Source organism: Pseudoliparis swirei, chromosome 20 (assembly GCF_029220125.1).
Source record: "Pseudoliparis swirei isolate HS2019 ecotype Mariana Trench chromosome 20, NWPU_hadal_v1, whole genome shotgun sequence".
Taxonomy (NCBI): domain Eukaryota; kingdom Metazoa; phylum Chordata; class Actinopteri; order Perciformes; family Liparidae; genus Pseudoliparis; species Pseudoliparis swirei.
Genome location: NC_079407.1, coordinates 6,707,325 through 6,733,765, shown reverse-complemented (window position 1 = coordinate 6,733,765; position 26,441 = coordinate 6,707,325). Strand labels below are relative to the sequence as shown.

The following is a 26,441-nucleotide window of genomic DNA, read 5'->3' as shown; positions in this document are numbered from 1 at the left end:
TCGCCTGAAATTTGGTGGGATGATTGGTTATTATCCGGGGACCATTTGATTAGATTTTGGGATCAATCGGGTCAAAGGTCAAGGTCAAGGTCATGGAAAGGTCAAACTCTTTTTTTACCATAGCACGATACATTTTTGTCCAATTGGCATGCAACTAATGCCAAAATGTTCATAATTCAATGCCCAATCTTGTGATATGCGAAGGTATGCGCTCTACCGAGTGCCCATTCTAGTTCTCTGTGTTATGACACACTTCACTGTACGCAGCCCCAAACTTCCAGTAGTTTTGTGGTTTCTATACTGCAGGTTCAGGTCGTATCGGGACAGGAAATGTTACGCTTTCATTTCATATAGATCCATATAATGTCCTCCAATCAGCTGGTGTTGCACTGTGCCACAGAATCGCTCTGAATTGTTGCTTGGGCCACTTTGTATTTTGGGCTTTGTGTTGGCACGGAGCAGAAAACGTGCACGCAGCAATGCAGAACTTTTAGCAGCAATGTGTCTTCTTACTTACATCAAACACAGAAGTGTTTTATTAGGCAGCTGTTTGTTGGTTCGTTTTATTTTATCACATTTTGTCTGCACATTTGAACTGCCTGGTTCATTTGTGAGAGGGAGGTTAAGAGCTAAAGCATTTTAACAGTGGCTCATTCAAGACATGTTTAAGCGTGCATTCTAAATATTTGCTCATATTTTTAGTCTGCTAAAGGTTTTAGAGTGTTGTTTGGATAAAACAAGCGATAAAGAAGGATTTTATTCCTTGCCCGTGGACTTTTTTTTACTACAAAAGCAAAGTTTGAAAGGGTTAAATATCACATTCTACACAACCGTCATACTCTGATTGTCCTTCAATCTCTGACTGCATCGTGAAATGCTTTCTCCATCTCATGATCTCATGACAATAAGCTCTCGCGCTACCGGAAATAACTCCCAACCTAAAAAAATAATAACGTACCCACCTTTTCCCTCGACGACTATTAGCTGCTCACGTGCACATGTGATGATAAGGCAGAAGGGAGTGATCGGATGGGACAGGGCGACGCTAATGGTTGGGCTAATGTACTGAAAGGCACACGCGCTAATAAATCTATGAACAAATATTCATGAATGCAGACTTGCGTGACAAACGGATGGCCACACACACATTCATAACGCATTAGCAGGGATGTGCATTAATGTGTGTGAGCCGACATGCAGAGTTACAGTTAAAAAAACCAATCCCACATACAGTATACGTACCCTCACTGACAATTGGACTTCGTTTCTATCACGATATTTTGCATCCGCTGAACTAAAATTCAAAATCAGGACATTTCATAATACAGCCGGATCTGCTGACACAAACAGCTTTGCCTCTGAAACACAGGCACACGTTCACCCCACTTACACACACACTTATTTGCAGTTGTGAAAATCACCACGGTGTAATATCTATGGAGCATCTGTCGCTGCCCGGTGCAGTAGTAAATAACCCATCCCCTTGAAGGGAGGGACCGGCTAATGAAGTCGATCGTATGCCACTGCACTGCGTAACTCACTGAGGCTGGCTGGCCGGCCGCAGCTCACCGGGGCACTGGTCCTCGCTTTGCTACCGCGGCTCGTACTGCAACGGCGCAGATCGATTCATGAATAAGAGACACCGTGCCATTTACATATATTTTTTACCTCCTCTCACTTTCACTCTCGCTCTCCACGAGGCAGAGATAGCTTTGAATGCAGTCATTAGAGAAATCCCGCTGATAGAGCTGGGATGCAGATGATGTCGACAGATAATAGAAGCCTCTCCAGCGTACGGGGGCCCTCCTTTCTTAATGTGTGCCGCGCTATCATCTTGATGTCTTTGTGCCACTACATTGTTCCCCAGTTTGGAAAATGAGGTAAATCGGATTCAGAAAACAAGTGGATTAATTGAATCACCCCTCGGCTTTGACAATGACCTTCGCTTCTGAGGCGTAATACGGATTAGTTGGAAGTGGAAGGACATATGCCATGCAGAAGAAAAAGATTAGAGTTCTCCCGTGACAGAATGATTGAAATATGCTATTCAACATTCCTTCCTGGTGCGAGGCTGTGATAAGAGTCCATGGAGCCATGCGTCATACTACTTGTCTGTGATCTTCAAAAGGAAAGTCCTATTTGTAAGCACGCACAGTAGAATGCCTTCAGTGCAGATAACTCAGAAACAAATCTGCTTTCAGTGTATAGAAATGTACATCAACAAACCACAATACAATCATGGAAACAGGAAGGGAGGGTTCACATTTACATTAGCGCGATTGATTCCAGGCTGGCTTGCATATATTCACCCCCCGAATCTTGTCATTATAGCGAAAATGGCGTAATATTCCTTATGGCCTATGCTACGTTATTGATCCCCTGCACAGGAAGGAAGTTATTCTCAGTGCTGGATGAAAGACAATACAGATACACCACTGACCGGTGGCTCAATAGGACTTCAAAGTTATCGAGGTCATGGAAATTAATAACAGGCTACGACCTGCGTCCTGACTTAGGGACAGGTGAGGTCAGGCGTGAATATGAGGTCGAAGGGCGGGCTGCTACAGGCAAAAGGAGGAAACTAGATCCCCGATAGAGGACGACGGATGGCAATTGATCAGCAGCGTCAGAACAGGCTGATCAATCTAATACCAACCCGGCATGCATGCCGCCCTTTGGAGAAGAGCCGCAGAGGGGACAATGTGCTGACGTGGGTTGAGGGAAGGACATGGCTGTCCATCGCTGCTGCTGCTGTTGTTGTTGTTGTTGTTGTTGTTGGGATCCAAATGTATGCTATTGATGCTATTGTCGACTAGGGAGGTTATCTACACTCAAAAAAACGATTCAAGCCCTTCTTAGAGGTGACACATTTAAATATTGTTTGATACATTTAAATAAATCAATTACAAAACGAAGATATTTATTTTGAATGGGTGTAACACAAAATGTATGAATACTTTCATTTATTAGATTTATTTAGGTTACACTCACAAAAACGATTCAAGCCCTTCTTCGAGGTGACACATTTAAATATAGTTTATACATTTAAATAAATCAATTACAAAAATAGATATTTATATTTAATGGGTGGAACACAAAATGTATGAATTCTTTCATTTATTAGATTTATTTAGGTTAGATGGTGTGCATATCAACTCAAAATAAATGTGTTTCATTGAGGACTACCCTTTGCGCATGCGCCAGCTGAAAATCAGTTGTTTACAAGGTGGAGACACTTTCAGGGCTGTACGGTGGTGTAGTGGCTCGCACCGTCGCCTCAAAGCCAAAGGTCTGTGGGTTCAATTCCCAGTCGGGGTGTTCCTTCTGTGTGGAGTTTGCATATTTTCTTAGTTAGTTTATATTTTGAGTTGGACAAACACAAATTAATTTAATTTAATGAATATCGTTATTTTATTTTAGATGTATTTGATACAAATGAGTTGGACTAACTTAATTACATTGTATTGCACTGATGTGCTAAATTTGAGTTGGAGTTGCATATAATTATTGGATGGAAAACCTGCCAACAATTTAATTGAGTTCATCCAATGAGTCATTTCTTTGAGTGTATGGCGATCTATAAGGATGCTTACTGAGGCAAAGCTGTGCGTGTGCGTCTGCGTGCGCCTCGGCTGGAGAATCAGTAGATGTGTGCGTGTATACAGTGAATGTGTGTGTGTGTGTGTGTGTGTCTTGTGTGTGTTTCTCTTTGTCTCTGTGTGTGAAGTTGCAGGACTGATGAGCAACTGTTTTAGTTGCAGACGCGGGAGGAAAGAGACGAGGAGGGCAAACATGCTGCAGTCCCTCGACCCCCTTTTCTCCCCCTCCGTATATTCCTCTCTGTCTCTCCTTGTCTCCCTCCGCTCTTTCCTTTTATGCCTCTCTCCCATCTCCCTCTTCTTCTCCTCCTTTTGTATCTCTCTCCCCCTCCCCCCCCCCCTTCCTCCGACAACAAGGTGCCGTTTCGGGAGGCATGACATTAAAATGTGTTGACTGCGGTTACATAATGGGAGCTGGTGGTCGAGCTATGTCTGCATGTGTTTATCAGTGCCTTCACAGTCTGCGTCTTTTGTGTGTGTGTGTGTGTTTGTTTGTGTACGACTATGGACTAATGTGATTGTTTAACATAGTTATTATTAGCCTTGTATAAGTTATCCTCAGAGGATCCCGGGCTTTGTGCAGTGCCTACCTGCAATGCAAAGCGTGCACTGCAGCCACACACACAGCATTGATTTGTACATTCATGCGCCACACACACTTCGTCTTTCTCACTCTTGATAAGAGAGAACGTGACACTGCGTGTTACTGGCAAGAAGTATTCAAGTGTCTCGATCGGGCTGCACGATGTCCGAGAGTCACGGTCTGTACTGAGCTTAAGGGAATTCCTTTTCATAAAACTATTGGCTGTTTTTAAAACTGTGTTTTACAAGCAGCATACTCACATAACTATGTGTGTAATAGGATGTGTGCAGTCCAGAGAGAGAGAGAGAGAGGCAGAGAGAGAGTAAAAGAGAGAGAGAGAGACCCAAGCCCAAAGGTCCCATGTCTTGCTTGCAACCTTTTGATTAAAGAGAAGTTAGCGACAACTTTGGCCCAGGCTCCCTTAAGGTGGACTGACCTTTTAAGGTGGATCCAGCTTTTCTCATTTTAGTGAGAAGCTGCTCCTCCGCAGTATCCGCAATAGTTTTGATCTCCGAGATCCCTTCTGGACACCAACCTTCCTTCATCAAGGTGAGCAACATGCATTATTAATACCATGACATGTTAGATCATTGACTTAAGCTTGGATTGGGAGGAGAGCATTATAAAAATGCAATAGTGTCAAGGTGAGTGAGACTATATTAGACCCTGCACACCCAGGAGGAGACACAGCGCTCACCTGCCGTAGTGTTTGGTGCATTGCAACCAAATGCATTACAATTAACAAAAAGGTCTTTTGCTTTAAAAAAAATGATTATTCTTTAAAATGTTCTGTACTGATGCACTCCCTCCCCCCTCTCCCGATATCCCCCATTATTCCTGGATTTGTTATTCCCCAAATTAAAAAAATCACAGAAAGAAAAATAATGCAACGTCAACTGCGTCCAATATTTATGCAGCATTGTGTATATTCTACTGTCCGCCACCTCTTTTTCATTCCCTCTCGTGTTACTAGATTGTTTAGGATGCTCCCACGTCCATCACACCTGGACTACTAGTGTGCCAGTGCTGAGAGTCGGAGGACCCGTGCACACACACAAACACACACACACACACACACACACACACACTGCGCACCGAGTCACGAAGCGTAAACAGATCGACCGGGCCGGGATACTGCAGCTGCTGATGCTGACTCACCACATGCATTACCAGCGAGGGGAGAGACGCAGGACGGCGGCGCAGAGAGAGCGTTCCCGCGGTCTACCTCCCCTTTCCTCCCCCAACTGCTTCCCCTCCACCACCCTTTTCCAAGGTTATCCAGCAGTGGGTGTGGGGAGTAGGCAGGGTCAGAGAAGGTGGACGACCCACCTGAAGCCGCCTCGCGAAACGACCCTGGACAAACAAGGGCCTCTCCGATAGAGCGCAGGCTCTGATTAGCACACTGCCCCGCTGGAGACGCAAAGCTGACGGCGGGGGGGGAAGCAGTCTGAGACGGGCGGAGGGATTGTTACTGCGGGTTGGCTGGAGGAGGTGTGTGTCTGTGGGGGGGCTGACGCGGGGAGCGGATGCATCATTTTTCTCGTCCAAAATGAGCCCAATGTCACCGTGACAGCGCCGCGCTCCTCTGAGGCCACCACGGGCCAGGGGGGGGGTGAGATGATGGATGAGTGGCCAAGCAGCCCCTCCTGTTTCATCACTGCTCACACAAACTCTTATATACACACACACACACTCACATGCACAGTATACTCACACGATGACAATGCAAACCCTGCAATATGTTCACACAAAGGTATCTGGGGATACTCACACATCCAGTATGCACACACTACAAATATGCTCACACAAGGCCATCTGGGGCAATGCAGACACACACACACTCACACAAACATGTGAATACACGCTTTGAGTGATTTATTTGTGTCCACATGAGTTCTAATTAATCACTGAGATATAAACACCCCAGACGCAGATATTTGCAGGGGTTGTCAGTTATATATACAAACACACATGCACACACATACACACTCACAAATAGAGCACAAAGCACTGACTTCATTATGACTGCAGCCAAGGCTAATGCCACAGGATCAATGACAGATTATCTCTCTCTCTCTCTCTCTCTCTCTCTCTCTCTCTCTCTCTCTCTCTCAGCAGTGCGCTGCCACGCGGAGCACCCTGCAGCGTTTATTCCTTCTATGACCGAGCAGCAGCCTGCAGTAAGGCCCTGGGGTCATCCTGATGCTATAATACTCTACCTCAACCAACGTGTCCATCCATCCTCCCCTCCCCCCCGCATATCACCACCATTCAACTGCAACACCAGTTATGAGGGTTAGGGAGATTACTGCACACGCAGAGGCAATTACCTAAAGTGCTGATTACCTGCAGAAAATGTGTAACCAGTAATGCTGCTTGAATAGTTAATTCACGTCGCAGTCCTGGAGAAGCATTCGGCTGAGAAGGGTTCACATTAATCGACAATTCTGCAAGTTGTGAGGAAGTTCCACAATTGAAATGCCACAGTTGTATTGAGCTATGGCAACTCTGAAACATCACAAGCATTCATGATCTGATTACTGCATATTTACAGTAACTGCAACAGATTACAGATGTCATCTTTTTGGAATCAGATTACTGTAATTCCATTACACCTAATCAAATACTCCTACTCGGCCCTGCTGAGCTCACAGAAAGCAGCGATCCCTGACTGTCCTCATGCAGATGAAGGTGCACGCGGCCAGTGAGGGAGAAAGATGTCCGGCCTCTGGTGAGCAAAGGGGTGGAGGGGAGGGGGGAGGAGGGGGAGGCTGAGTAGCTATCCATCAAGACCCTGCGGCGGGAAAGCTGTATGTGCTCCATCCGCTCAGACCCCTCGTCTTCTAAGACGGAGAGGGGATTGGGACGGTCAGAGGAAGGGCTCATAAACATATTCCCTCAGGATGGGGGTAGTGTGTCATGTAAAGTCATCCAACATGGGGCTGGAGAGAAGGAAACAAATGCCAGGCCTCCTAGATTGATGGACAGAGCTCCTGCGCTTGTAGTGTTTTTCTTGCAGCACTATACAAATCGGTATGGCTATGATTACTTGTAGTCAAGCCACGGCTGGGAGTGGATGGCTGCTACAGTCCAAATATTAGGATTAATGACCATGCTGGTCACTCTAGTGAAACATCATTCATACTTCAAATGTGTTCCAGTGGCATTTATAGGCAAACAATGGCAAGACAGAGAACATTAGGGGTCTGCAAACCCCAAGAAAGACCCCCAAAAAGTTGTTATGCTCTACAATCAAATATAAAGCTGTAGATTGTGACAGATGTGATAAATATAGAACAAGTGGGATTACTAGAGCCAAACTACAGTTGAAGAAATACCATAATCCAAATGTAAATTGATGTGGCGTTCAGAAGAGAGCGTGTGCAGTGGTATATGACGGTGTCTCAACACGGGTCAGTGCAGGTTGAAAGCCTGTCGTCCCCACCTTCTGTATGACCCCCACTCATTCCATTAAATCTGTTGCCGAAGGTACATATATGCATGTAGTTGGTCTGGCTAAGAAGAGGACAATGGAGAAGTGAAGTAACTAGGTCGCAAGGAGAGCTCCATGCCTCAACACAATAACTTTCGTTAATAATCCAAATGCGCTGGCGCTGATGCCTTGTGATTTCCCCAAAAAATCTCGCGTGGTTCAGTTAGCAGGCGACAAAACGGTGTTAACTTGCTCGTCGACGGAAATGGCTCCCGAAACACTTGGCGGGGCACGAGGGAGAGTGACGCCGCTGTTGACTTCGCCTCGGACGAACTGCGCCCAGGTCTATCCGTCTTCACGAGAGAGGCCGCGAGCTCGCGCTAAAAGGCCGGTGTCGGCATACATAGGGTGACCAGACGTCCTCTTTCCCCCGGACATGTCCTCTTTTTGAGAGCTAAAAAATGCGTCCGGCGGGGATTCCAAAAACGTCCGGGATTTTGCTTCGCCGGATATTCGTGTTTCTCTGGGTCTTCCACAAACTAGTTCGGCGCCGCCGCTCCCATAACGCGCACTACGCGCTGTGCGTAGGGCACCAAGTCCTGAGGGGGCTCCACAAAATAGGCACACAAAAAAATCCTCATAGTTATAATATTGATAATGCCGATATTATTTCAGTCTAGAAATATTAGGCACCTTTTAGGCATGTATATCACAAAACAGGCAGAACAAGAGATATATTGAATCGCTCACATTTTTCACAAACTCAAATCTGGTCACCCTGTTATATAGTCAACAGAATGTGTTAAATGGGACTCCGGCACATTAGTTCAAATACAATACAAGCATAAAAAGAGCGTCCCGTCGACTTCTTCCTCTGCTGCTGCTGCTATGTGAGCTGGATATTGAATGGGAAAAAAAGTCCTTTCTGTTTTTTGAGACTCTCTCTCAAGTCCGTGTGGAGCCAAAGAATGAAGTCTGGACCGAGCTTAACACCGTGAGTGTGTGATGGTGGTGCTATTCAGCATATTTCGCGGTAAATAAATATGAAACCCGTGGTGTCCAGTGTCAGTCATTCTAACACACGCGGTCCGTTGCCAACTGTGCACTTTTTCCTGGCGCCATTGCCACGATGCATCTTTAGCGTCCTGTAACTGTAAACCGCCAGCTCTGTCATTCTCCACTCCTGCCACTTCAGAGTCATGAGCGTCTCACACCCGAGCAGAGGTAATCTCTCGGTATTGATCCGGTCACATGGCAAAGGCAAATATGTTAAAGTGGACAGCGCAAGCTGCACAAGAGGGCTGACATCTGATGCCTGAGGGAGCCACAGTGTTGCGTGGAGCTTAAGCACACCGTGGCCAGCTCACGCAAGCGATCAGTTCACGACTTTCACGATCAGTTGCGGCAGACACGTACTGTCGCGGAAGCTTCAGAAGACCGCCATTGCGTGACGGTTCGGTACACCTTTCGTCCGCTAATGAGCGGCAGTTCTTTCGTTCCAATGCCGAGTGAGGCGTTCTTATTTTTTTTTCACGCCTTGTGTCAGGAAACACTTTGTGATTCATTACCGGAGAGAAGAGATGGAAGAGGGAGAAAAAAAAGATGAAGAAAAAAAAAAGTATGATGGTTAAGCCTGAGCTTTAAGACAGCCAACGATGTCCCCTAATCCCTTCTGAGCAGCCGTAAACCTTCCGTTATCGCTCGTTAGAATTGTGCATCCCTTAAACACATTAACTTCGGCCCTGATGCTGGGCCTTTTCTCAGCTGCCCGTAGCAGCCAGCCACTAATCGGAGCGGGAGGAAACATGCTAATTGCCGTTATTTAATTGGGTGTTTTTTTGCATGGCGTGTATCAGCACATTTAACTTCATTCGATGTTATCCTGGAAAGCACCTGAAGTGCCATTTTATGATAAACACACACGTTGACGGACACGCGATCATGTATGCGGGCACATGCTTGTACATCCACATCTTTCACTTTCCTCCTGCCACTCATGGGGGATCGGCCTTCTAGCTATCAGCATGCAGGTGAAACAAGAGAGGCGTAACCTTGCTTTTCCTCACAGGTCTTGTGGGACTCGGATCAGAGCTACATCCTCACTCCAGCCACAATGTACACCGCTCTTCAGTAGCCGAACCGCCTCTCAGTCTGTCAACCAGCAAAAGCTCTTTTAGAGGCATGAATAACTCATCACATAAAATAAACATGGTATGTACTCGAGTGAACCAGACGCACAGAGGCTAATACATGAAAAGGGCATCGGGCTGATACACACTCACTGTTGAAATGTAATTCGGATATGTGAAATAATTTGCTTTGGAAGCACTGTGAAGCATTAACAAAGGAGACCATGCAGCATTTCTTCTGAACTGTGTAGCGCACGCAGTTAAAGCAACGGTACACTATTTCATTGCAGCCGTGTTATCCCAAAACGATGTGCAAGCATGTTGTCGGCCCATCACGGCGCGGCAACAGCTAACAACGAAGAGCACGCCCGTCATTTGAGTTCAATGTTTGTCTTCCATTTTCCTTTGCTGTGATCGAGCGCACATGAATCAATAAACGCGGCCCGATGCCGCCTGTGATCCCCGGCGGAGCCGAGGGTCGCGCTGACCGGGGGAGGACCGCAACGACAACAAAGAAGGGGCTTGTTATGCATTCTGACTGCGGCACGCCGAAGATTCTTGGTGTTTGCTGAGACAGCATACGACTGGCCTTGCTCTCTCTGCCCCTCGCTCAGCCAAGGCAGGATACACTTAATTGCCTCATTAGCAAAAAGCGCCAGCAAGGAGTCGGCCTCTTCCACATTGTTCAATGTCAAGAGTCCGACCGCGAGGAAAGGTTAATAGAGTAAACAGCATCTCCCTCTCCTTAATGGAACACTTTTTTGTTTTTTAGTCAGATGGGTCAGTGGCCAAAAGCTTTGTTTCCCTCCACAGTGACAGCGTTATGCATGTCATTTCATTTTATCTGCACACTGTACAATCTAACCTTCATTATTCGTCATTTCAGAGTATAACACAGCTCGCTGTTGCTGCGTGGTAAGTCCCAAAGCCTCGGTCTTCTTTCGAGCGTGGTCCCGTCACGAAAGCAGCGTCATCATGCCAACTTTAATTATTTTAAGAGCCTGAATTTGCAAACTCTGCTATTTCCTCCTCGCTGGCATCGTTGGACCCCAGACAGCAAATCAAGTCAAATGCCAACACTCTTGATTTCCCTCTTGGAGAAAGACACACAGAATTTAAAAAATGATGTCTGCTGCTGAGAAAAAGACGTGGGCTCCAAAAAAAGCCTCTTGTTTAATGACTTTGAGAGACATAAAAGCCGTCTTTCACTCACGACTGCACCATTCACACACTAAAAAGCATCGCCGGCCTCATTCAGAAACCATAATAAGACCATTTCATTCAAAGTGAGACCGTTTGGACAACAACGGCAAACCCTGACAGGCATCTGGAACGCAGTTTGAAGCCCGGGCCCGTCTCTTCACTAGAGATGTGGTGATCTGTAAATCGGGCCTGACAAACTGCCTGATGGGGCCGAGCTAAGCAAGTGTGCGCTGAACAGTAAATGCAGGAGATGACGAAAACAAATGGAGGAAACATGTCGTTACCCTCACTGAATGAGCTGCGAGTTATGATTGGAGAGCTGTTGGCATCATTTCGCGAGTCTCTGAGGTACAGTCCATTACTGCAGTGAGTGTACACAACCACAGGAGCACCAGAGAGAGAGAGAGAGAGTTTGTGTGTGAGTGTTTAGTTGCAGTAACAAGGACAAACACACTCCATGATTTTATGCCCAGACAAAGCTAACCCAGTTATGACAAAGGCTACGTTAGACAATATATACAGCTGCACATCTGCATGGGCAGGAGAGCGTAAAGGCTCCATTTCATCAACAAGTCAAGTCTAACGAGTCGGAAAAATCAAAGGTGGTGGTGCCATCTGTGCCGAACCACTTTGCAGGGGAAGAGGGGTAAGTGAGGGCTGGGGGGGGAGAAGCTTTTTAGCAAATATAAACTGCAGTCTGACCACAGCCCGAGCTCAAGTTTTCCGACCTGAAAGAGGGCTCTGAAATACTGACGGCAGAGCTGGAGAGCAATCAGCGCCATTACGCATCCTAATTTGTGGACAACCCGGCAATTGATCAACGATATTCACTTTCCAATGTTTTCTCTGGGCAATGAAAGACCAAACGGCCCGGCATTGCGGTTGGGTAATTAAACCATTTGTCACGCAACATCCACTGCAAGAGAACGGAACAGGCAAACCAAGACTAGGCCTAAGTTATTGCTTCTACAGTTCCTCGTGACAACGAAGGATTTCATCCTATACATAATGAATCAGCAAAATTGCCCATCTTCTACTGCTTTAGAGATAATTCCAACGTTTTTTTTACTAGCAATAAATAGAATAAGCACATTGAAGTTACTGCGGCATCGTTTCCCCCCCCGACCAAAATGAAATCCTTTTTTTTCTCACACACAGCCGAGATCTAAATTGGACAGATTGCCGAGTGCTGACTTCAGCGATCATGCACTAAGAGTGGGAGAGGATCCTCCAGATGGCGTTGGGGTCTTGTGCAGGTGACCACTTTGTCTTCCGCCACTCTAATCAATGGCACCAAATTCCCCTCCCTTCCAAACACCATCCATCTTTAAGTCTCTCCAGGCTGCTCGGTGACGACCAAAAGCATCTGAAGATAAATGTTTAAAGGGCAGGAGGGGCCTCTGCTGATTAGAGCCACTAACGCTTTAGGGAAAGCCGGCAAGCAAAAGAGGAAATGGAGTGAGACAATGGAGCATGCAAGTTCAAAACACCTAATGGAGTGTCCTGCTTGCTGGGCTGATAAACTGCTTCAAATTGAAAGAAACAGCAGGCGTCTAAATAGAGCGACGTGGAACATTTGCTCCCGTTCATTCAGTCAGCTACCAATTGGGGAAAAAAAAGAGAGAGAGGAAGAAGGGCAACAAAAAAACAAAAACAAATACTTGCCTGGGTTGCCATTATTTGGCGCACCGCAAGTTTCTTTTATTCCTCGCGCAATCAATTCTGGGGATTGTATTACGGCGGAGTGCCACGCAGAGTGGAAGGCAAGTCAATGTTTTGTGCGTCGGCGCCACACTGGAAGGAATGCAATAAATGCACACTTTGCAAATTCTTTCCATCAGCGTTGCGTGCCCCCACGCAGAGGAGGACGCCATGGAGTCGCCAGTCTGGCTCTCTTGCTGACTCTCATCTCAGCAGCGAGAAGTTGTTTGAATGTCCAAGTTGTTGTCCGGACGTGATAATCAATAATCACAGCGGGAGATGAGATGCCGCGCATGTCGGGGGTCTGGCAGGTGCACCCCATGACTAATTAAAGTGCTCAGTAAGACATGTTCAAATATTGACGGTTTACTAGGGTTCCCCATGTCACTCACTGAAAGTGTCCGTTGGAGTAACCGCAGCAAACGGTTCGATCCGTTAAGAGAATGGCTTCTTATCATCTCGACTCGACGTGTATTCAACACGATCAGTCGCGGGTTACCGTGTTGAACGAGCTTCTGAGAGGAGATACACACAGGCATGACCGCTGCTGAATGTCACCCCTGTGCTGCTCGTTGGGTGTCAATGTTTGATCAAGAGTCTGCTCTTTCTTTCCTTTGTGTCATTGATGTAAGCGCTATGCTAAGCTGCTTGAAAGCGGGAAAAGAAAACACCTGAGCAAAGGGGACTTGGGGTTTTCCGAGCTGTTTTTATTTTCCTGCCCAGTTGGAGAGCGCTGCAGAAACAGAGATATACCTGGTTTCAGAGACAGTGATCACACATCAAAAGCATGTTCTGCTTAGAGAAGACAAGCATGCCAGCTTTATTCCGCACTGCCAGTTTCCACTAAGGCAGAACGCACTTGAAAGCACCACGGATGATACCATCGCAGCCCCCTACCCCAGATAGAAAAAAAAGGCAGAAGAAGAAATCAATTTCGATGGTATTTTCGTAAGATGTATGCATTCTCATCACCTTTGCTCTGGACGCTGAGGACCACTCGCCCGGCGACAGATGGAATCCTATTTCCAACTATGTCAATATCTGCTAAGAAATTCATATCAGGACACACCCATCGGAGGGGGGGGGGAATCAATGGGAGACACTTCCATGCTCCAGCTCGCCGACAGCATCGGCGTTTATCTCACCGCTTTGTTCGCTCTTAGATCTCCCCAATGCCGACATAAAACAATCATAGACCTTGATTCAAATAGTTTTGCACACAAGCAGCAAATTGCTTCGCATTTCCTAAGAAAATAGAAAGCTGTAATCGCACATGCACCATTGACTTTCAAACTGCACATACGACAAAAATCCTCCCTTTGTCGGAAATAGCCATGTCTGAAGAGATTACAGGGAACAAGGTGAAAATGCAACGTTTTAGTGTCTAACAGTGACTAACCGAGGTCGTAAAAGACCACTCGTTTAAGTTTTGGCCCGGCGGATCCTAATTTACTTATTTTTAGCATCATTTATACATTTGTTTGGACTCCATGTGAGGCATTTCATGGGCATATTACAAATACATTCTTGAATCCATAATGTATTGCCCAGACTATTATCTGGAGACACAATCATGTTCATGACATGGGTAACTGAATCCATTTCGGCTCAGGTCGGTCAGTGGGCAGTGGGGTCAAGCGATTCAAGAGGTGAAGGGTTATTTTGGAGTATGATTGCTATTGTGATTGCTGTCTTGTAGTTGCTAGATTAAAACAAGCCCTGATGCCTCACGGTGGCAATGTGTTTTCATAATGTGCTGATCAGTTCAAATGTGTTGCCTAATAAAACTAAATGCTGAATTAGATAGGACATGCTAATCAAAGCAAAACAATGCATCTTACAATACCGTGAACAACAGTCACAAATCCTCACGTCGCAACAGCCTGTGGCGTATGCGTTTTACTAAAATGTGTTAAGAAACAATTACTTTGATTTAATTTGACATGCCTGGAATTTATTAAATGACTCAAATTATTAGATGGTTAGATTAGAGGTCCTATTACCCCAAATAAATAGCAAACTAAATAAAATGTGTATTCCTTATGTGATCTTCCTGACAACATTTGAAATTCTGATAATTAGCTTACCTATTGTACACAACAGCTGGCAGTTGTCATATAAGTGTGTATTAGTGCATCTGCACAACGTGTCTCTGCCTATAATTGTTTGTGTAGAGCAGTATGCTAGTGCAGTGTAATGCCCTGTGTGTACTGTGCATGTGGCTCCAGTTAATGTGAATGTGAGCCTCTCCCGAAACATCTGTCAAAGATTAGCAGTAAAGTGAAAGAGGCAGTTCCCGTTCATACATTCCAAAATAATCTGGCAGTCATTTTCCCAGTAAAGGATGAAAAGGGGGAGGGCGCATCGGTCAGAAACTCCACACAAACCCAGCTCTGTCGACGCATGTGTCCCGTGTTTTACAAGATGCGAGCGCCAAGAGGCCCCCGCGCTTGGACAGCTTGGATAGAACGGGCGTGGCAGGAACGCACCGGGAGAACGTCAAAGCGAACGTCGAACAAAGAGGTATTGTTGAGACGGCAGATGCGTTCAAGAAAGCCCTTCGCGTTCGCTCCGCCAGCGCAACCTTTATTTTCCCCCTCGGATGTCTTCGGCTGCTGTTAAAAGAAATCAACCGGCGTGAGCCCTCAAGTAGTGGGAATAAGAGCACTTATAGTACAAAGGAGGTACACTTTCACATACACAACACTGGCCTCCAGCTCACTGCGACGGAACGGAAAGGCCGTCGGACTAAAAGCACTAAAATCAATGAAACGTGAAGAATCCCTCAGGTACAAAGGGAGGACGGTTTGTTATTCAGGGAAGCACGCTGTCATTCAAAGGCTGTACACATCGGGGAGGGTGGGGGAGGGGAGTGCTGAGAAGGCAAATCAGTGTCTGTTAATGATATGGTGATATGGGTCAATTGTTCTGAGGACGGCTTGACCTCCGGGCTCATCTGCAGGCCTCTTCTACCACCCTCGGTGGAGGCGTCGTCTCCCAGAGTGCTCCGTCCTCGCTAAGCCGTTAAAGTATTGCAACTTTTGTTTTGCGCAATAAAATCCTTTCTTGAAGGGAAGGGAAATCTGTTTACACTTTGTTCTGCATGTCGAATCGCTGACACTGTCGGTGGAAGTCGGTTAACTATCTGGAGCGATGCACCGCCAGCTGTTTGCTATTCTTCCCTCAACAGCCACATCTGTAGCTCGTGTAGCTTGAATGCACCATCCACTTCACGCCGATTCCTTTGTACCCAACTATTGCGATGCGTTGTCCCTTTGTGTTGTGTGCCGTAAAGTGTCTGCATCGCGTTTATGAAGCAAAATCCGTTCAATGAATTCGACCAACCAATGATTCATTTAAAGGTCCGCGCTTTTCCAATGTGAGACGAAGGTTACGCCGCTGCAGGGCTACACCCCTAACCGACGAATGCTTTAAATACCGCGCACGTCCGCGTCCCTTAACGCCGATCTGCCAAAACTCATCACACGTTCTCTCTCGAAACGAAAAAAAAAATATATATATTCCAAGCTGTGTTTGTACTTCTAAAGGACGCCGCGCGCTAACATTGAAGAATAACGCGCATCAACGGGAGATCAAAACCAATGTATGGTAACTAGATGTCAAATATCGTAATGTCCCCGAGGTTTTTGCAGGAATGTCAGGAGTGTGCGGCCGGTTGTGTGTGGGAGTGTGATTCAGCCGCCAACTCATCGAGATGTCACTTCATAACCTCTGGCTCAGGAGGCTCCTGTCATCTTCACATTTCAGAGATCCTCTGCCTACCCCGGCAGACATGCTAAATATAGAATGGGCACAGAGTTTCTGTTTGGAGCCACTGCTCTCTTCATCTACATCTAACACGAGCGGGCGTGCCCAGGCACCACCATCTTCTCATTGTCGTTCACGTGTATATCGCGTCAAGACGTTCCCGCGATCGCTCGCATTGCATCGTCTTCGTGGATGCAAGATGAAGACTCAGCCGAGCCGGAGAGCAGAGGTTCGTATCTCACGTAAAGGCTGCTCATTCTTTCCAATTACATTTCTGTCAAGTGACTTCCACGATGTTATTGCTTCTTGGACAGTCATTTTCAAATCCCCTCGCTCAGAATCTATTAATCGTTCCTCAAGGACAGATCGGCGATCCATCACCCGTTGTCCTTTACCTGGATGGATCTACCACGCGGGTTACTCTCTTACAATATTTGACCTTGTTCCGTTTCTTACTTCCTATCGAGCTACGAAGCTCCCTGTGGCAATTAATTGTGCTACTTATCTGTAATGTGAACAGTGGGTATTACATCTCCAGCACATATTAAATTAAGGATGTCTCAGAACTCGCAAGGCCACAGCCAAATAAAAAGGAAATGAGACCCTATTAATGACTATCGATTCTTTTATAATAAAACAGCCACTTCCTCTCTTTACTGTTGATCTTGAACTAATATGAGCTATATAACTTTTGGAAAATGTCCTTCAGTCGAGTGCAGCAGAGCAACCCGGCCGGAAAAAGCTTCAGCTCTTTCGGCTGACTGGCAACTCATTTGTTCTCGGATGAGACACATGACCCCGGTTGCTGTCCTGTACCGGACAGTGACCCTTATGGTATTGTTTTCAGCTGCATTGATCATATCGTCATATCATGTGACACGACCACGACAGGGCACCCAAAAAAAATGCCTCACCATGGCAACAACAAGCCATTTAATACTCCAGGCACGGCCTGATGGCTATTTTAAGAAAAGCGCACCGTTATCATAAATATTAGGGGATATGATACTGCTGGGTGATTTCCGGTGTAATGTGTTCACCGTGATTTCGCTGGCTCAGCTGTGCCAGCTAAGAATCGGTCGTGTTTCGAAAAATTCATCATCATCATCATCATCATCAGTAGGGAACTGCTATTTAGATAATCTACATTTTTAGCTCGAATCACATCATAATCTAACAACCAGTTCGATGGCTGACACCAAAATACATATTGCTTTGCAGAGTCCGCTGCTGAGTCAGCTGTTTGCACAAGATCAGCCCCCCCCCCCCCCCCCTCCCCCGCACCACGGAGCACATACTGTGGATTCACTGGTTGACCAATGTAAAGCTTGACAGGTCAGCTTGTATGCAGGTCCGCATAATATCTCCATCCTTCCATTTTCTTTACCCCTTATCTGATTCAGGGTCACAGGGGGACTGGAGCCTTTCCCAGAATGCATTAGGCAAGGTGCAATGTATTGTCCTGAAGGGTCACTGCAATACATAAGCAACTGAATAATGGGTGCCGGAGACCACAAACTCCGGAGGCATTTCCAAGCCTTCGTTCCAGCACAAGCAAATAATGCTACAAATGAAAGATGACACATAAAAGACTCGATTTAGATTTCTCTCCAGACTGCGACGCCACGAACAACGAGCACGACTTTTGGACTCAAACCAAAGCAGGCGAGCCGCCAGCTCTCGGTTGTATTTCTCCTCATGTGACCACTCTCAACTGCTGTTACTTTAACTCTGGGGTTTCCAAACTTTCTCACACCAAGCACCCTTATTCGAAAACAAAAACTCTGGTTTAACCCCGGCTAAACCCGGCTCATGTCGGGATTTCACTGCAGGTGATGAGAAAACAGAGGGTGAAACCTCTTACTGGAAGTTATCTTTACGCCCCGTCTTTCCGTGCTACAGTAACTTCCAGTAAGTGAAGTCGCAGTGGAATTACACAATCCCTCAATAGCTTGGAACGTGGAATGCCGCTTATTCGTACATTACTGTGATATACTGGAGCTTAGAAAAGCCGTGTTGGAAACAGCACCAGTGGTGCTGATGACATAAATAGACAAACGGAGCTTCATTTATGATCATAACAACGTTTTACCATTAATTTTTTTTTTTTTTCAAACAAATGATCCCAACAAATTCCAATATGAAAAATGATATTCAGGAAACCAGTAATAAACAGCATATATGAAAATATCAACCCTTGTGGAGTCTTTAGTTGTTACTGTACTGGTATGTTCTTTTTTTCTTCTTTTTGTTTTTGTTTTGTCAACATATAGTAAAATGTATTTTGTTCAACTGCAGCATCTCTTTTTTTTATTTTTAAAGAGAAAGTATTGTCAATAGATTTATGTTTAATAGATGTGAATGCTGGTCGCAGATCTAAAGGGAGGGGTCAGGTGAACTTTATCCCCTTTAAGTAGAGCAGCCGTGCAAACCGCGGTTGACTTGTGCGTTATCATTTTCTTTTTCAAAAAATAACGGCGAAATATAAATACCAATTACTTAACATATGGCCAATAGCGCAAGCCTGCACAAAAAATCAAGAGAAATAAATATAATCTGACATCATTCTGGATCGAGGCTGACGTTTGGTTTGCCAGATGTGTCCTTAAGGACGTCCTGAACTACAAATATATATAAAATATATATATATAGAGAGAGATTTCATCAATATCGTTATCAACGTAATAAACGAGCGGCGTCCCGAGTCCGAACATCGTCCGTGACGACCGTGAAGCGAACACGCTGCGCTGCTTTCTGGAACGCATGCGTTGTTCTTCTACGGGAATGAGAAGTCGACTTACCCAGAAACAAAGAGCGGAATATTGCAGACATCACGGCTGGAAATCCCATATGCAACGGAGCTGGAAAACAATGCGCGGCGCTCAGACCGCCTTCACGTGCATTCGGCTGGCCGAAGCGGCAGCATCGGCGAATAGAGGAGCGAAATCAGAGGAAATAAACCTTCACAGAGCACAAGAGTCCAAGGACACACTATATGTTGAACACGGCCGGCATATCTCTCTCTAAGCCTCCCAAGGAGCGGAACAAGAAACGTGGCTCTTCCTCTTCATCGTCAGTTTCAGACTCAGGCGACTTGGCGTCAGATCAAAGTTCCCTGGCTGTCTGGCGCTGGCGTGGGACGTGTTGTCTCCGGGTCCCCTCTGTCTCCTCCTCAGCGGTCTCTCCTCCTTTTCCTCCTCCGCCTGCACACAATGCCAAAGAGGAGGAGGAGGAGGAGGAGGGCGAATAGGTGGATGATGAGGGGATGCTGAAGGATGCATGGAGACCTCTAGAGTCGGAAGTTCTCTTACACAGTCCGAGCATCCTGCAACGAGCACTAAAAGGCTTGTTGAGAGGATGACCTCTTGTTTAGCTGATTTCATTGACATGAATGGAATTATGTTGCCATGAATGTAAAATCTGGTTCTGAGCAAATACATATCCTTTAATAATACAGTGGTTCTCAACCTTTTTTTCAGTAATGTACCCCAGTGCAAACAGATGTAATACACAGCATTTTGCAAGCCGTGTCTGATTTGATATAGAATATATACAATTCAGTTTATGAACTTACACTTATATTTTATTGAATATTTATTAAATAACTATTTTCAAAGTATTTTTTGATGGATGGTAATCTTAAATATATATATTTAATCTCACGTAGCCTATAGAGTGCCTTCACGTAACCCCCATTTAAGAACCACTTCTCTAATAGATAATGTCACAGGGTTTATAGTGAGACTTTTTTATCCTAGATTTGACCATATTATCAAAGGGAAAATGCTATACTAAAGGTATTTTGCAATCTGATCACATGACACTATATTCCATTACTTTACCATGATAGATTCTGTTAACAGCTGCACTGTACCTTTTAGGGCTGACATGATGAATCATTAATCGATGAGTTGACAGAAAAGGAAATGGCAACTATTGTGATGTTGATTGATTAATCGCTGGGATAATAATCCGTACAATATAAATTTTAATTTTTAATTTATTTAACCAGGAAATGCCTCATTGATATTAAAAATCTCCTTTACAAGAGAATGTTTTTTTAAATTTAAAGATGCTGCTGCCTTTCTTTGCCTCGTGTGATTCGAAAGGGAAGTGAAGGATATCCGTATTTGTTGATCCCGTTGGGCTCTGCATTATGTTCGTCTGACATTTAAAGCAAATGATTCATAAATGAATACAGGAAATCCTCTGCAGATTCATTGATAATCAATATAGTTGTTATTCGCGGATCTAGTATGTTTCTGTTTTGCACGCAATTCAACACTAATGGTAATAAAGACGACAGATTAGTCTTGTTATCCGTTTTTCCCCTCCATTTTTTAAAGGACTTTAACAGTCAGGCTAATCTGGAATGATTTCACGTCAGGAAACAAGAAGAAAAAACCCCAGCATGTCCAAAATTCAAAAGCACGACGTATTAAAAAACACAATGTATATTCTCGTCTATTTATATGTTGCAGTCCGTTACGACGCATTGCTTGTGATCAACAGCACGTTAAGGATCTGCTGTGAACACAATGCATGTTGTGTTTGCTCTTTTACCACAAAATGCATCCCGTCACTGGCTTTGGGTGAGACATTTTACAAGTGTTAGGTAAACAAGCAGCGAGGGGGAGTTCTGCTGATGGCTGCTTTCAGACCTTGAGACAAATGAATCCCCCCCTCGTCTGCGGCACAACAATCTACAGAAATAACAAAAGGATTTTTTCACTCGCCAGTGGCCTCTCTCTCTCTCACTCTCCCTCTCTCCCCCTCCAGTGGCCTGCTCTTCAGCACCAGCCCTCCTTTGTTCCTTTCCGTTCCAATAACTAGATAGCTTGAACAAATTTCCCACATGCTCAAGTAGACACACACACGCGCACACACACACACACACACACATACACACAAACACACACACAACCAGCCCCATCTCTCTCGGTTTCCTTGCAGACACGAAGAAACACATGTAAGCAGAGAGCAGCTGATGAAACACAGAGTGGGAGGCGACACGCGTACATTACTCCAGAGCTCGCCGGCGTGATGCCTTCGGTCCTGTGAGTTCGCCTATACTTTGTTCACGATGACACTCGCCTGTGTCTTTTTTCTCTCTCTTTGCTTGTGTTGCTCTGTTTACCTTTTGTATTTCCAGCTGAATATTTTTTAAAAGGGCCCGGTCTCATTGCAACTCATCTTCCGCAGACGTCTGAGTTCTCAGGAGGCGGCTGCAGTGGAGTAAAGCACAAAAGAGAAGGGGAAAAAAACTACCTCGAAACCTGCCGCAAAATCAGCTGTCAAGCTTTGACGGGCGGCTGCTTGTAACAGATGTGTTTGCCCCTGCAATCACCGCGGTCCCCCCTGTAATCAGAGTTCTGATAAAAGCCCTTGATTGAAAACACACCTGATGGCCAACATGTGTTTCATCTCTATTCAATCCCCAAAGCAGGTGCACCATACGGTCTGGATACAGGGAGGCGTACAGTGCATTGCATCGCACTGAGGTTATCATGATTGCCTTTTTAAAAAGTGGACCTCACTCACTCAAGGGACGACAAGCCGATATAAAACACGGGGCAGATCCACAGTTGATGGCGGTGATTCTCCGATGTGTTACTTGTCTCACCAGCAGTGTAGCTAGCGCCATGGGAGGAAAGGCTGTCTGCGTTTGGTGGCTTGGCCTCGGTGCATGATATAGCGTCCCGATGCAGATGGCCTCGCAGATGGTTGATATTCATACCACGCGGGGCCTTGAAAAGTCACCAGTGTGGAAAGTGCTCTTTCTCCCTGATTAGTTTCACATCAACAAGAACACAGCCACCTCCGCAGACCACTTTCTCACCGCACCGAGGACATACGACCAGTTGTAAACACGATTACGATGACATATTAGGGGAAATATAGTGATTTAGAATACATGTAATTCACTGTGCGGATTAAAACGTAATCCTCCGAAGTGCAAGGTCCATGATTTTGAAGAAATCTTCCAGACCCAACACAGCTTGCATTTTAGCGAGGAGCACTCTTGACTTGTGTACTTTTAAGTGGATTTGCAATTTAAATGTGGCCATCGAGACGCTCCTCCGACCTCCGGGCAGAGATGGAGCGCCTCGGTGAGTGTTCCCATCCTCAAGAACAGCTGTATCTCCCTCACCGTGACATCACAGGGACGTGTCCATGTTTTGTTTGACGCACGACACGACACCCTGCGAACACACACCAGCGGGATGCCCGGATTTGGCCTTTATACTCTGACCGCTGACCTTGGAGAATGAGAAACGTGGAGAGTTAAAAGGATTTTTGAGTAACAATATGGATATAAGGGCAGAAAAAGAAGAAAAAACCCCTCTTCTGTTTCGGCCTCTCTATTTTTAGCAACCACTGGGATGCTTCACCCTCGGTGTTTCACGGCTCGCAGATCCTTTATGATTTAATGAGGGAGAAGGCGGCCCTCGGAGATTTATGGTGAGCGTCTCAAGGCGGCATTGGCCACTCGGCTTATTGATCCAAATCTGATGTTTGTTTATGGGTCAGTAAAACTCTTTCCCTCCGGTACCGTGCAAGCCCACCATTGGAACATTTACATTGTCAGCTCATTCTAAAGCCAATAAAACAAATGCACTCCAGGTCAATGTTCATTATTTCAGCCTCCCTTTATACATATATAACCAGTCAGGCACGCGTTGAGCAGCAGAGCCATGTCGTGGAGAGAGCCCACGGAGTCGACTGCACACGGCTTCTTTCCTTCTCCGGTGTCATATGCACATATGCTTTTTACACAGTCCAGTCTGTTTTATTTTATTCAGCGTATTCGCAGAGCGTATAACCTGCACTAAAGGGGCGAAAGAGTCAGACTATTTCCCGTCGTCTCCCGCGAGTTCAAAAAGTGGATGTTCCTCCTCGTTTTATTTATGAGCCTTTCACGGGAAACATGACGCAGCGAAGGATAGAGTTTAAAGAACATGTTATCGTGCTCTGATTAAAGGGCGAGGCAGACGACTGCATCAAATCCAGTGGCCCAGCAGCATGCCCAGATTAATTTAACATCTGTTAGTCTGCGGTGAAGAGGCAGATGAATCAGCTGAATGGCAATGATTGAATGAAGGAATTCATCAACCGAAGCAAGAGTTATGGCTGCATGAACCAAGCACGCATGATGGTGTCCTTTGGAAGAGTGAAATAAGACTGATTGTTGTTTATTTTAGGGCAAAAAAAGCAACGATGTTAAATTGTTGCTTGAGCCGTTTCACGATAAACAGATCCATCACGTTTGAATATCATTTCCACCACATTGTACGCCACATTAGAACTTGTTTTCCTCAATACTGGCAATTTCCACACCAGTGGTTTACGGGAAAATGCTGTATCCTGCCCGTCTCCAGCATAAAAAAAAGAATAAAAGCCAATACATTTTTAATTAGAGGAGGTTTGTTTGGGCTATTTAGACATGGATTTTCATTTGTGTGAGAGCCTGAATGAGCACCACAATACAGAATGCATACCTGTGACCTGAGAGAACAATAATATTATAGTAAATATAAAAGACTCATAATTATTTCATTTCACTAAATATCCAATAAAATCATATAAAAAATGGTCTTGACAAATTAACCTAATTTCCGTAAAACAAACTACTTGTCAGCTAATTGTTGCAATGGTATATAACTAATATTATACAACTAGATATTCTGTGGCTCCCTTTGCTCCTCATAACCACCTTCTGTCTTTCGTATGCTCAATATATGAATGAAAAACGGTAGCGGTTGTATAACTCGACCCCTCCGACCACAGTTAACTGACTTACGTCAAATGAGAGAACAATTGTACGTTCGTTACCGGGACATTCGAGAAGCCTTCACTGAGAGCTTCGGAAACCACACAGAACAAAGCAAATGAACTGATCAGCCTTCGGTTTAAACGCAAATTGAATGCCGTCTTTGTCATTGATCGCTTCACCTCTTCAGGTTCACTGACACAGGATGGAGAGGGCTTGAGACAGTTTTTCGTTGAGAAAACAAACAAGGCCGGCTTGATCGAGGACTAAGCGGAGGTGAGGGGATGGGCGAGCAGCTGAAGTGTTGAAGGTTCTCATTTGATTAGATTTTTAAGATTCCCCTTGCCCCCCCCCCCCCCCCCAAACCTGCTCTAGGACTACTACTTCTACTGCCGCCCTCTCCCTGATGAAGTGGTCTCCACACTGGTCACTGGGGAAATGAGCAGTGGCGGGCCGTCAGGGCCAGCAAGGCCTTCTCTGCTGGCCTAAGCATCATCAGAATATATATTTGTTTCTAAATATATTTTCCCACAAATATGTATTCAATTATTTCCCAGAGTAAGAGTTATTCTCTTAATTTCATAGCGCTCCTCTTGGTTGCGCTGCTGCCAGCCCCAGGTTGAGATTTGGAGGGCTGGTCTTTATCTTAGATCTTTTAGCCAATCATATTCAGCCATCGTGTGTTGCCAGGGGGCTAACATCTGCCCTTAGGCCTTCAGAATCAACATTGCGGGCGCTGGTAGTTTAAAGTGAATGGGAATGAACATTTTGTGTCAACCAATCAGCTTTAGAGTTGGCTCCTGTAGGCCTTCTAGCTGGCCCCGGAACCGGCACAGGAGCAGCGAGCAGGCGTAGTGCTGCACGTCTTTTGATTTGATTACCAATATTGAGAGGCGGGGCCTATGGGCAGGTACTCAGAACTAGGAAACTGAATTTGATAAACGAAATAATTCGCATACTACTAAGCTGTTTGTTCAACCCACAATGGCGGAAGGAGGAGAAGATATCGATTTGGTCGAGGATATAATTATAAGGCCATTCTCAACGAACTTTAAGACCGACGCTGACGCTACAAAGCCCGTCACAGGCGGGGAAGGGGTTCGTTCGCCACTTTCAAAGTTCCAACTACGAGCGCTACCAACGGCTCACAGGCTCCGAGAAGCTCGGCACACTGGACTGCTGGGAATGCCTGTTGCAAGTGATCGATTTGGTGTTTGGAGCCACACTGGCTTTGCAAACTTGAGTTGTCTAACCAAGGCAGCAACGAGACACCAAAGGTACGGCTCGGCGCTTACAAGCATCGGTGCTTTGAAAACTTTTGTGGACACGGAGCGGATCTACAGATCAACGAACAAGCGGCAACGGAGTTGCACAACGAAAAGGTGAAGAACAAGAAGGACATATTGAAAAGACTCATTAATTGTGTCATGTGTTTGGGTAAACAGGAACTTTCATCTTCATCATCACGGTGAAACTGCTCTGGTGACAATGCACTGTTTAGTGAACACACTGTAAAAAAAAGTTGGACTTAAAGCTCAAAGTTTGTGGACCAGAAATGGATAGAAGAAGAATATTAATATAACTCTGTTGCACTCGAGTATGTTCTTGCCTATTAGTTGAACTGTACTGTATTGTACTCTTCCCCTGCAATTCTCTGAAGAGAAATGTCAATTTCAAGGTGACGTAACGCGTCTCTGTCTACCTGTATCGTGTCTAGAGCCATGGCGTCATAATGATGGTAATAATGGAGAGAGTCTCGGCCTTTCCTTCCTCTGCAGCTGACTGGGCTCACCTGAGAACCAACACCACATCGCATAGTGAAGGAAGAAAAGCACAAGAGAGACTGTACAGAGAATAATACCGAATTACCACACCAGACAGGATCTCTGCATGTCCTTTCATCCGCTGACCTGAGAGAGCCCCTCACCTCCGCTATCCGCTGTGTGGTTCAGTCAGCACACAATTCGCAGAGAGGAACGCCGCCCACGTCCTCAGACAGGCCCCAGAGATCATCGGGTGCCCCTCCCTCCTGCAAGAACTGTACAGCGCACAGCCTCTAAGAAGGCAGTCAAGATCCTCAAGGATCCATCTCACCGGCACACTAACACTTTTGTACCCCGCCAGAAGATCATCGGGTGCCCCTCCCCTCCCTAACAGAACCAACAGGAGCAAGTTCAAGTTTTCACAAGCGCAGCTATTCACTAAACGCTAAGTTTCTAGAGAGTCAAATGTATCATCCCCTGCTCAATGAGGA

At 45.6% G+C, this 26,441-nt stretch overlaps 1 protein-coding gene across 1 annotated transcript in view; it reads right to left on the bottom strand.

The window, feature by feature from the left end:
* clmpb (CXADR like membrane protein b) overlaps window positions 1-19,547 on the bottom strand; it is a 68,169-nt gene extending 48,622 nt beyond the window's left edge. Inside the window, exon 1 of the mRNA XM_056441370.1 lies at window positions 19,218-19,547. Coding sequence (XP_056297345.1) covers window positions 19,218-19,266 — 49 coding nt within the window. The 5' untranslated portion in view covers window positions 19,267-19,547. The remainder of the gene's footprint in view (window positions 1-19,217) is intronic.
* Window positions 19,548-26,441: the final 6,894 nt, after the last annotated feature.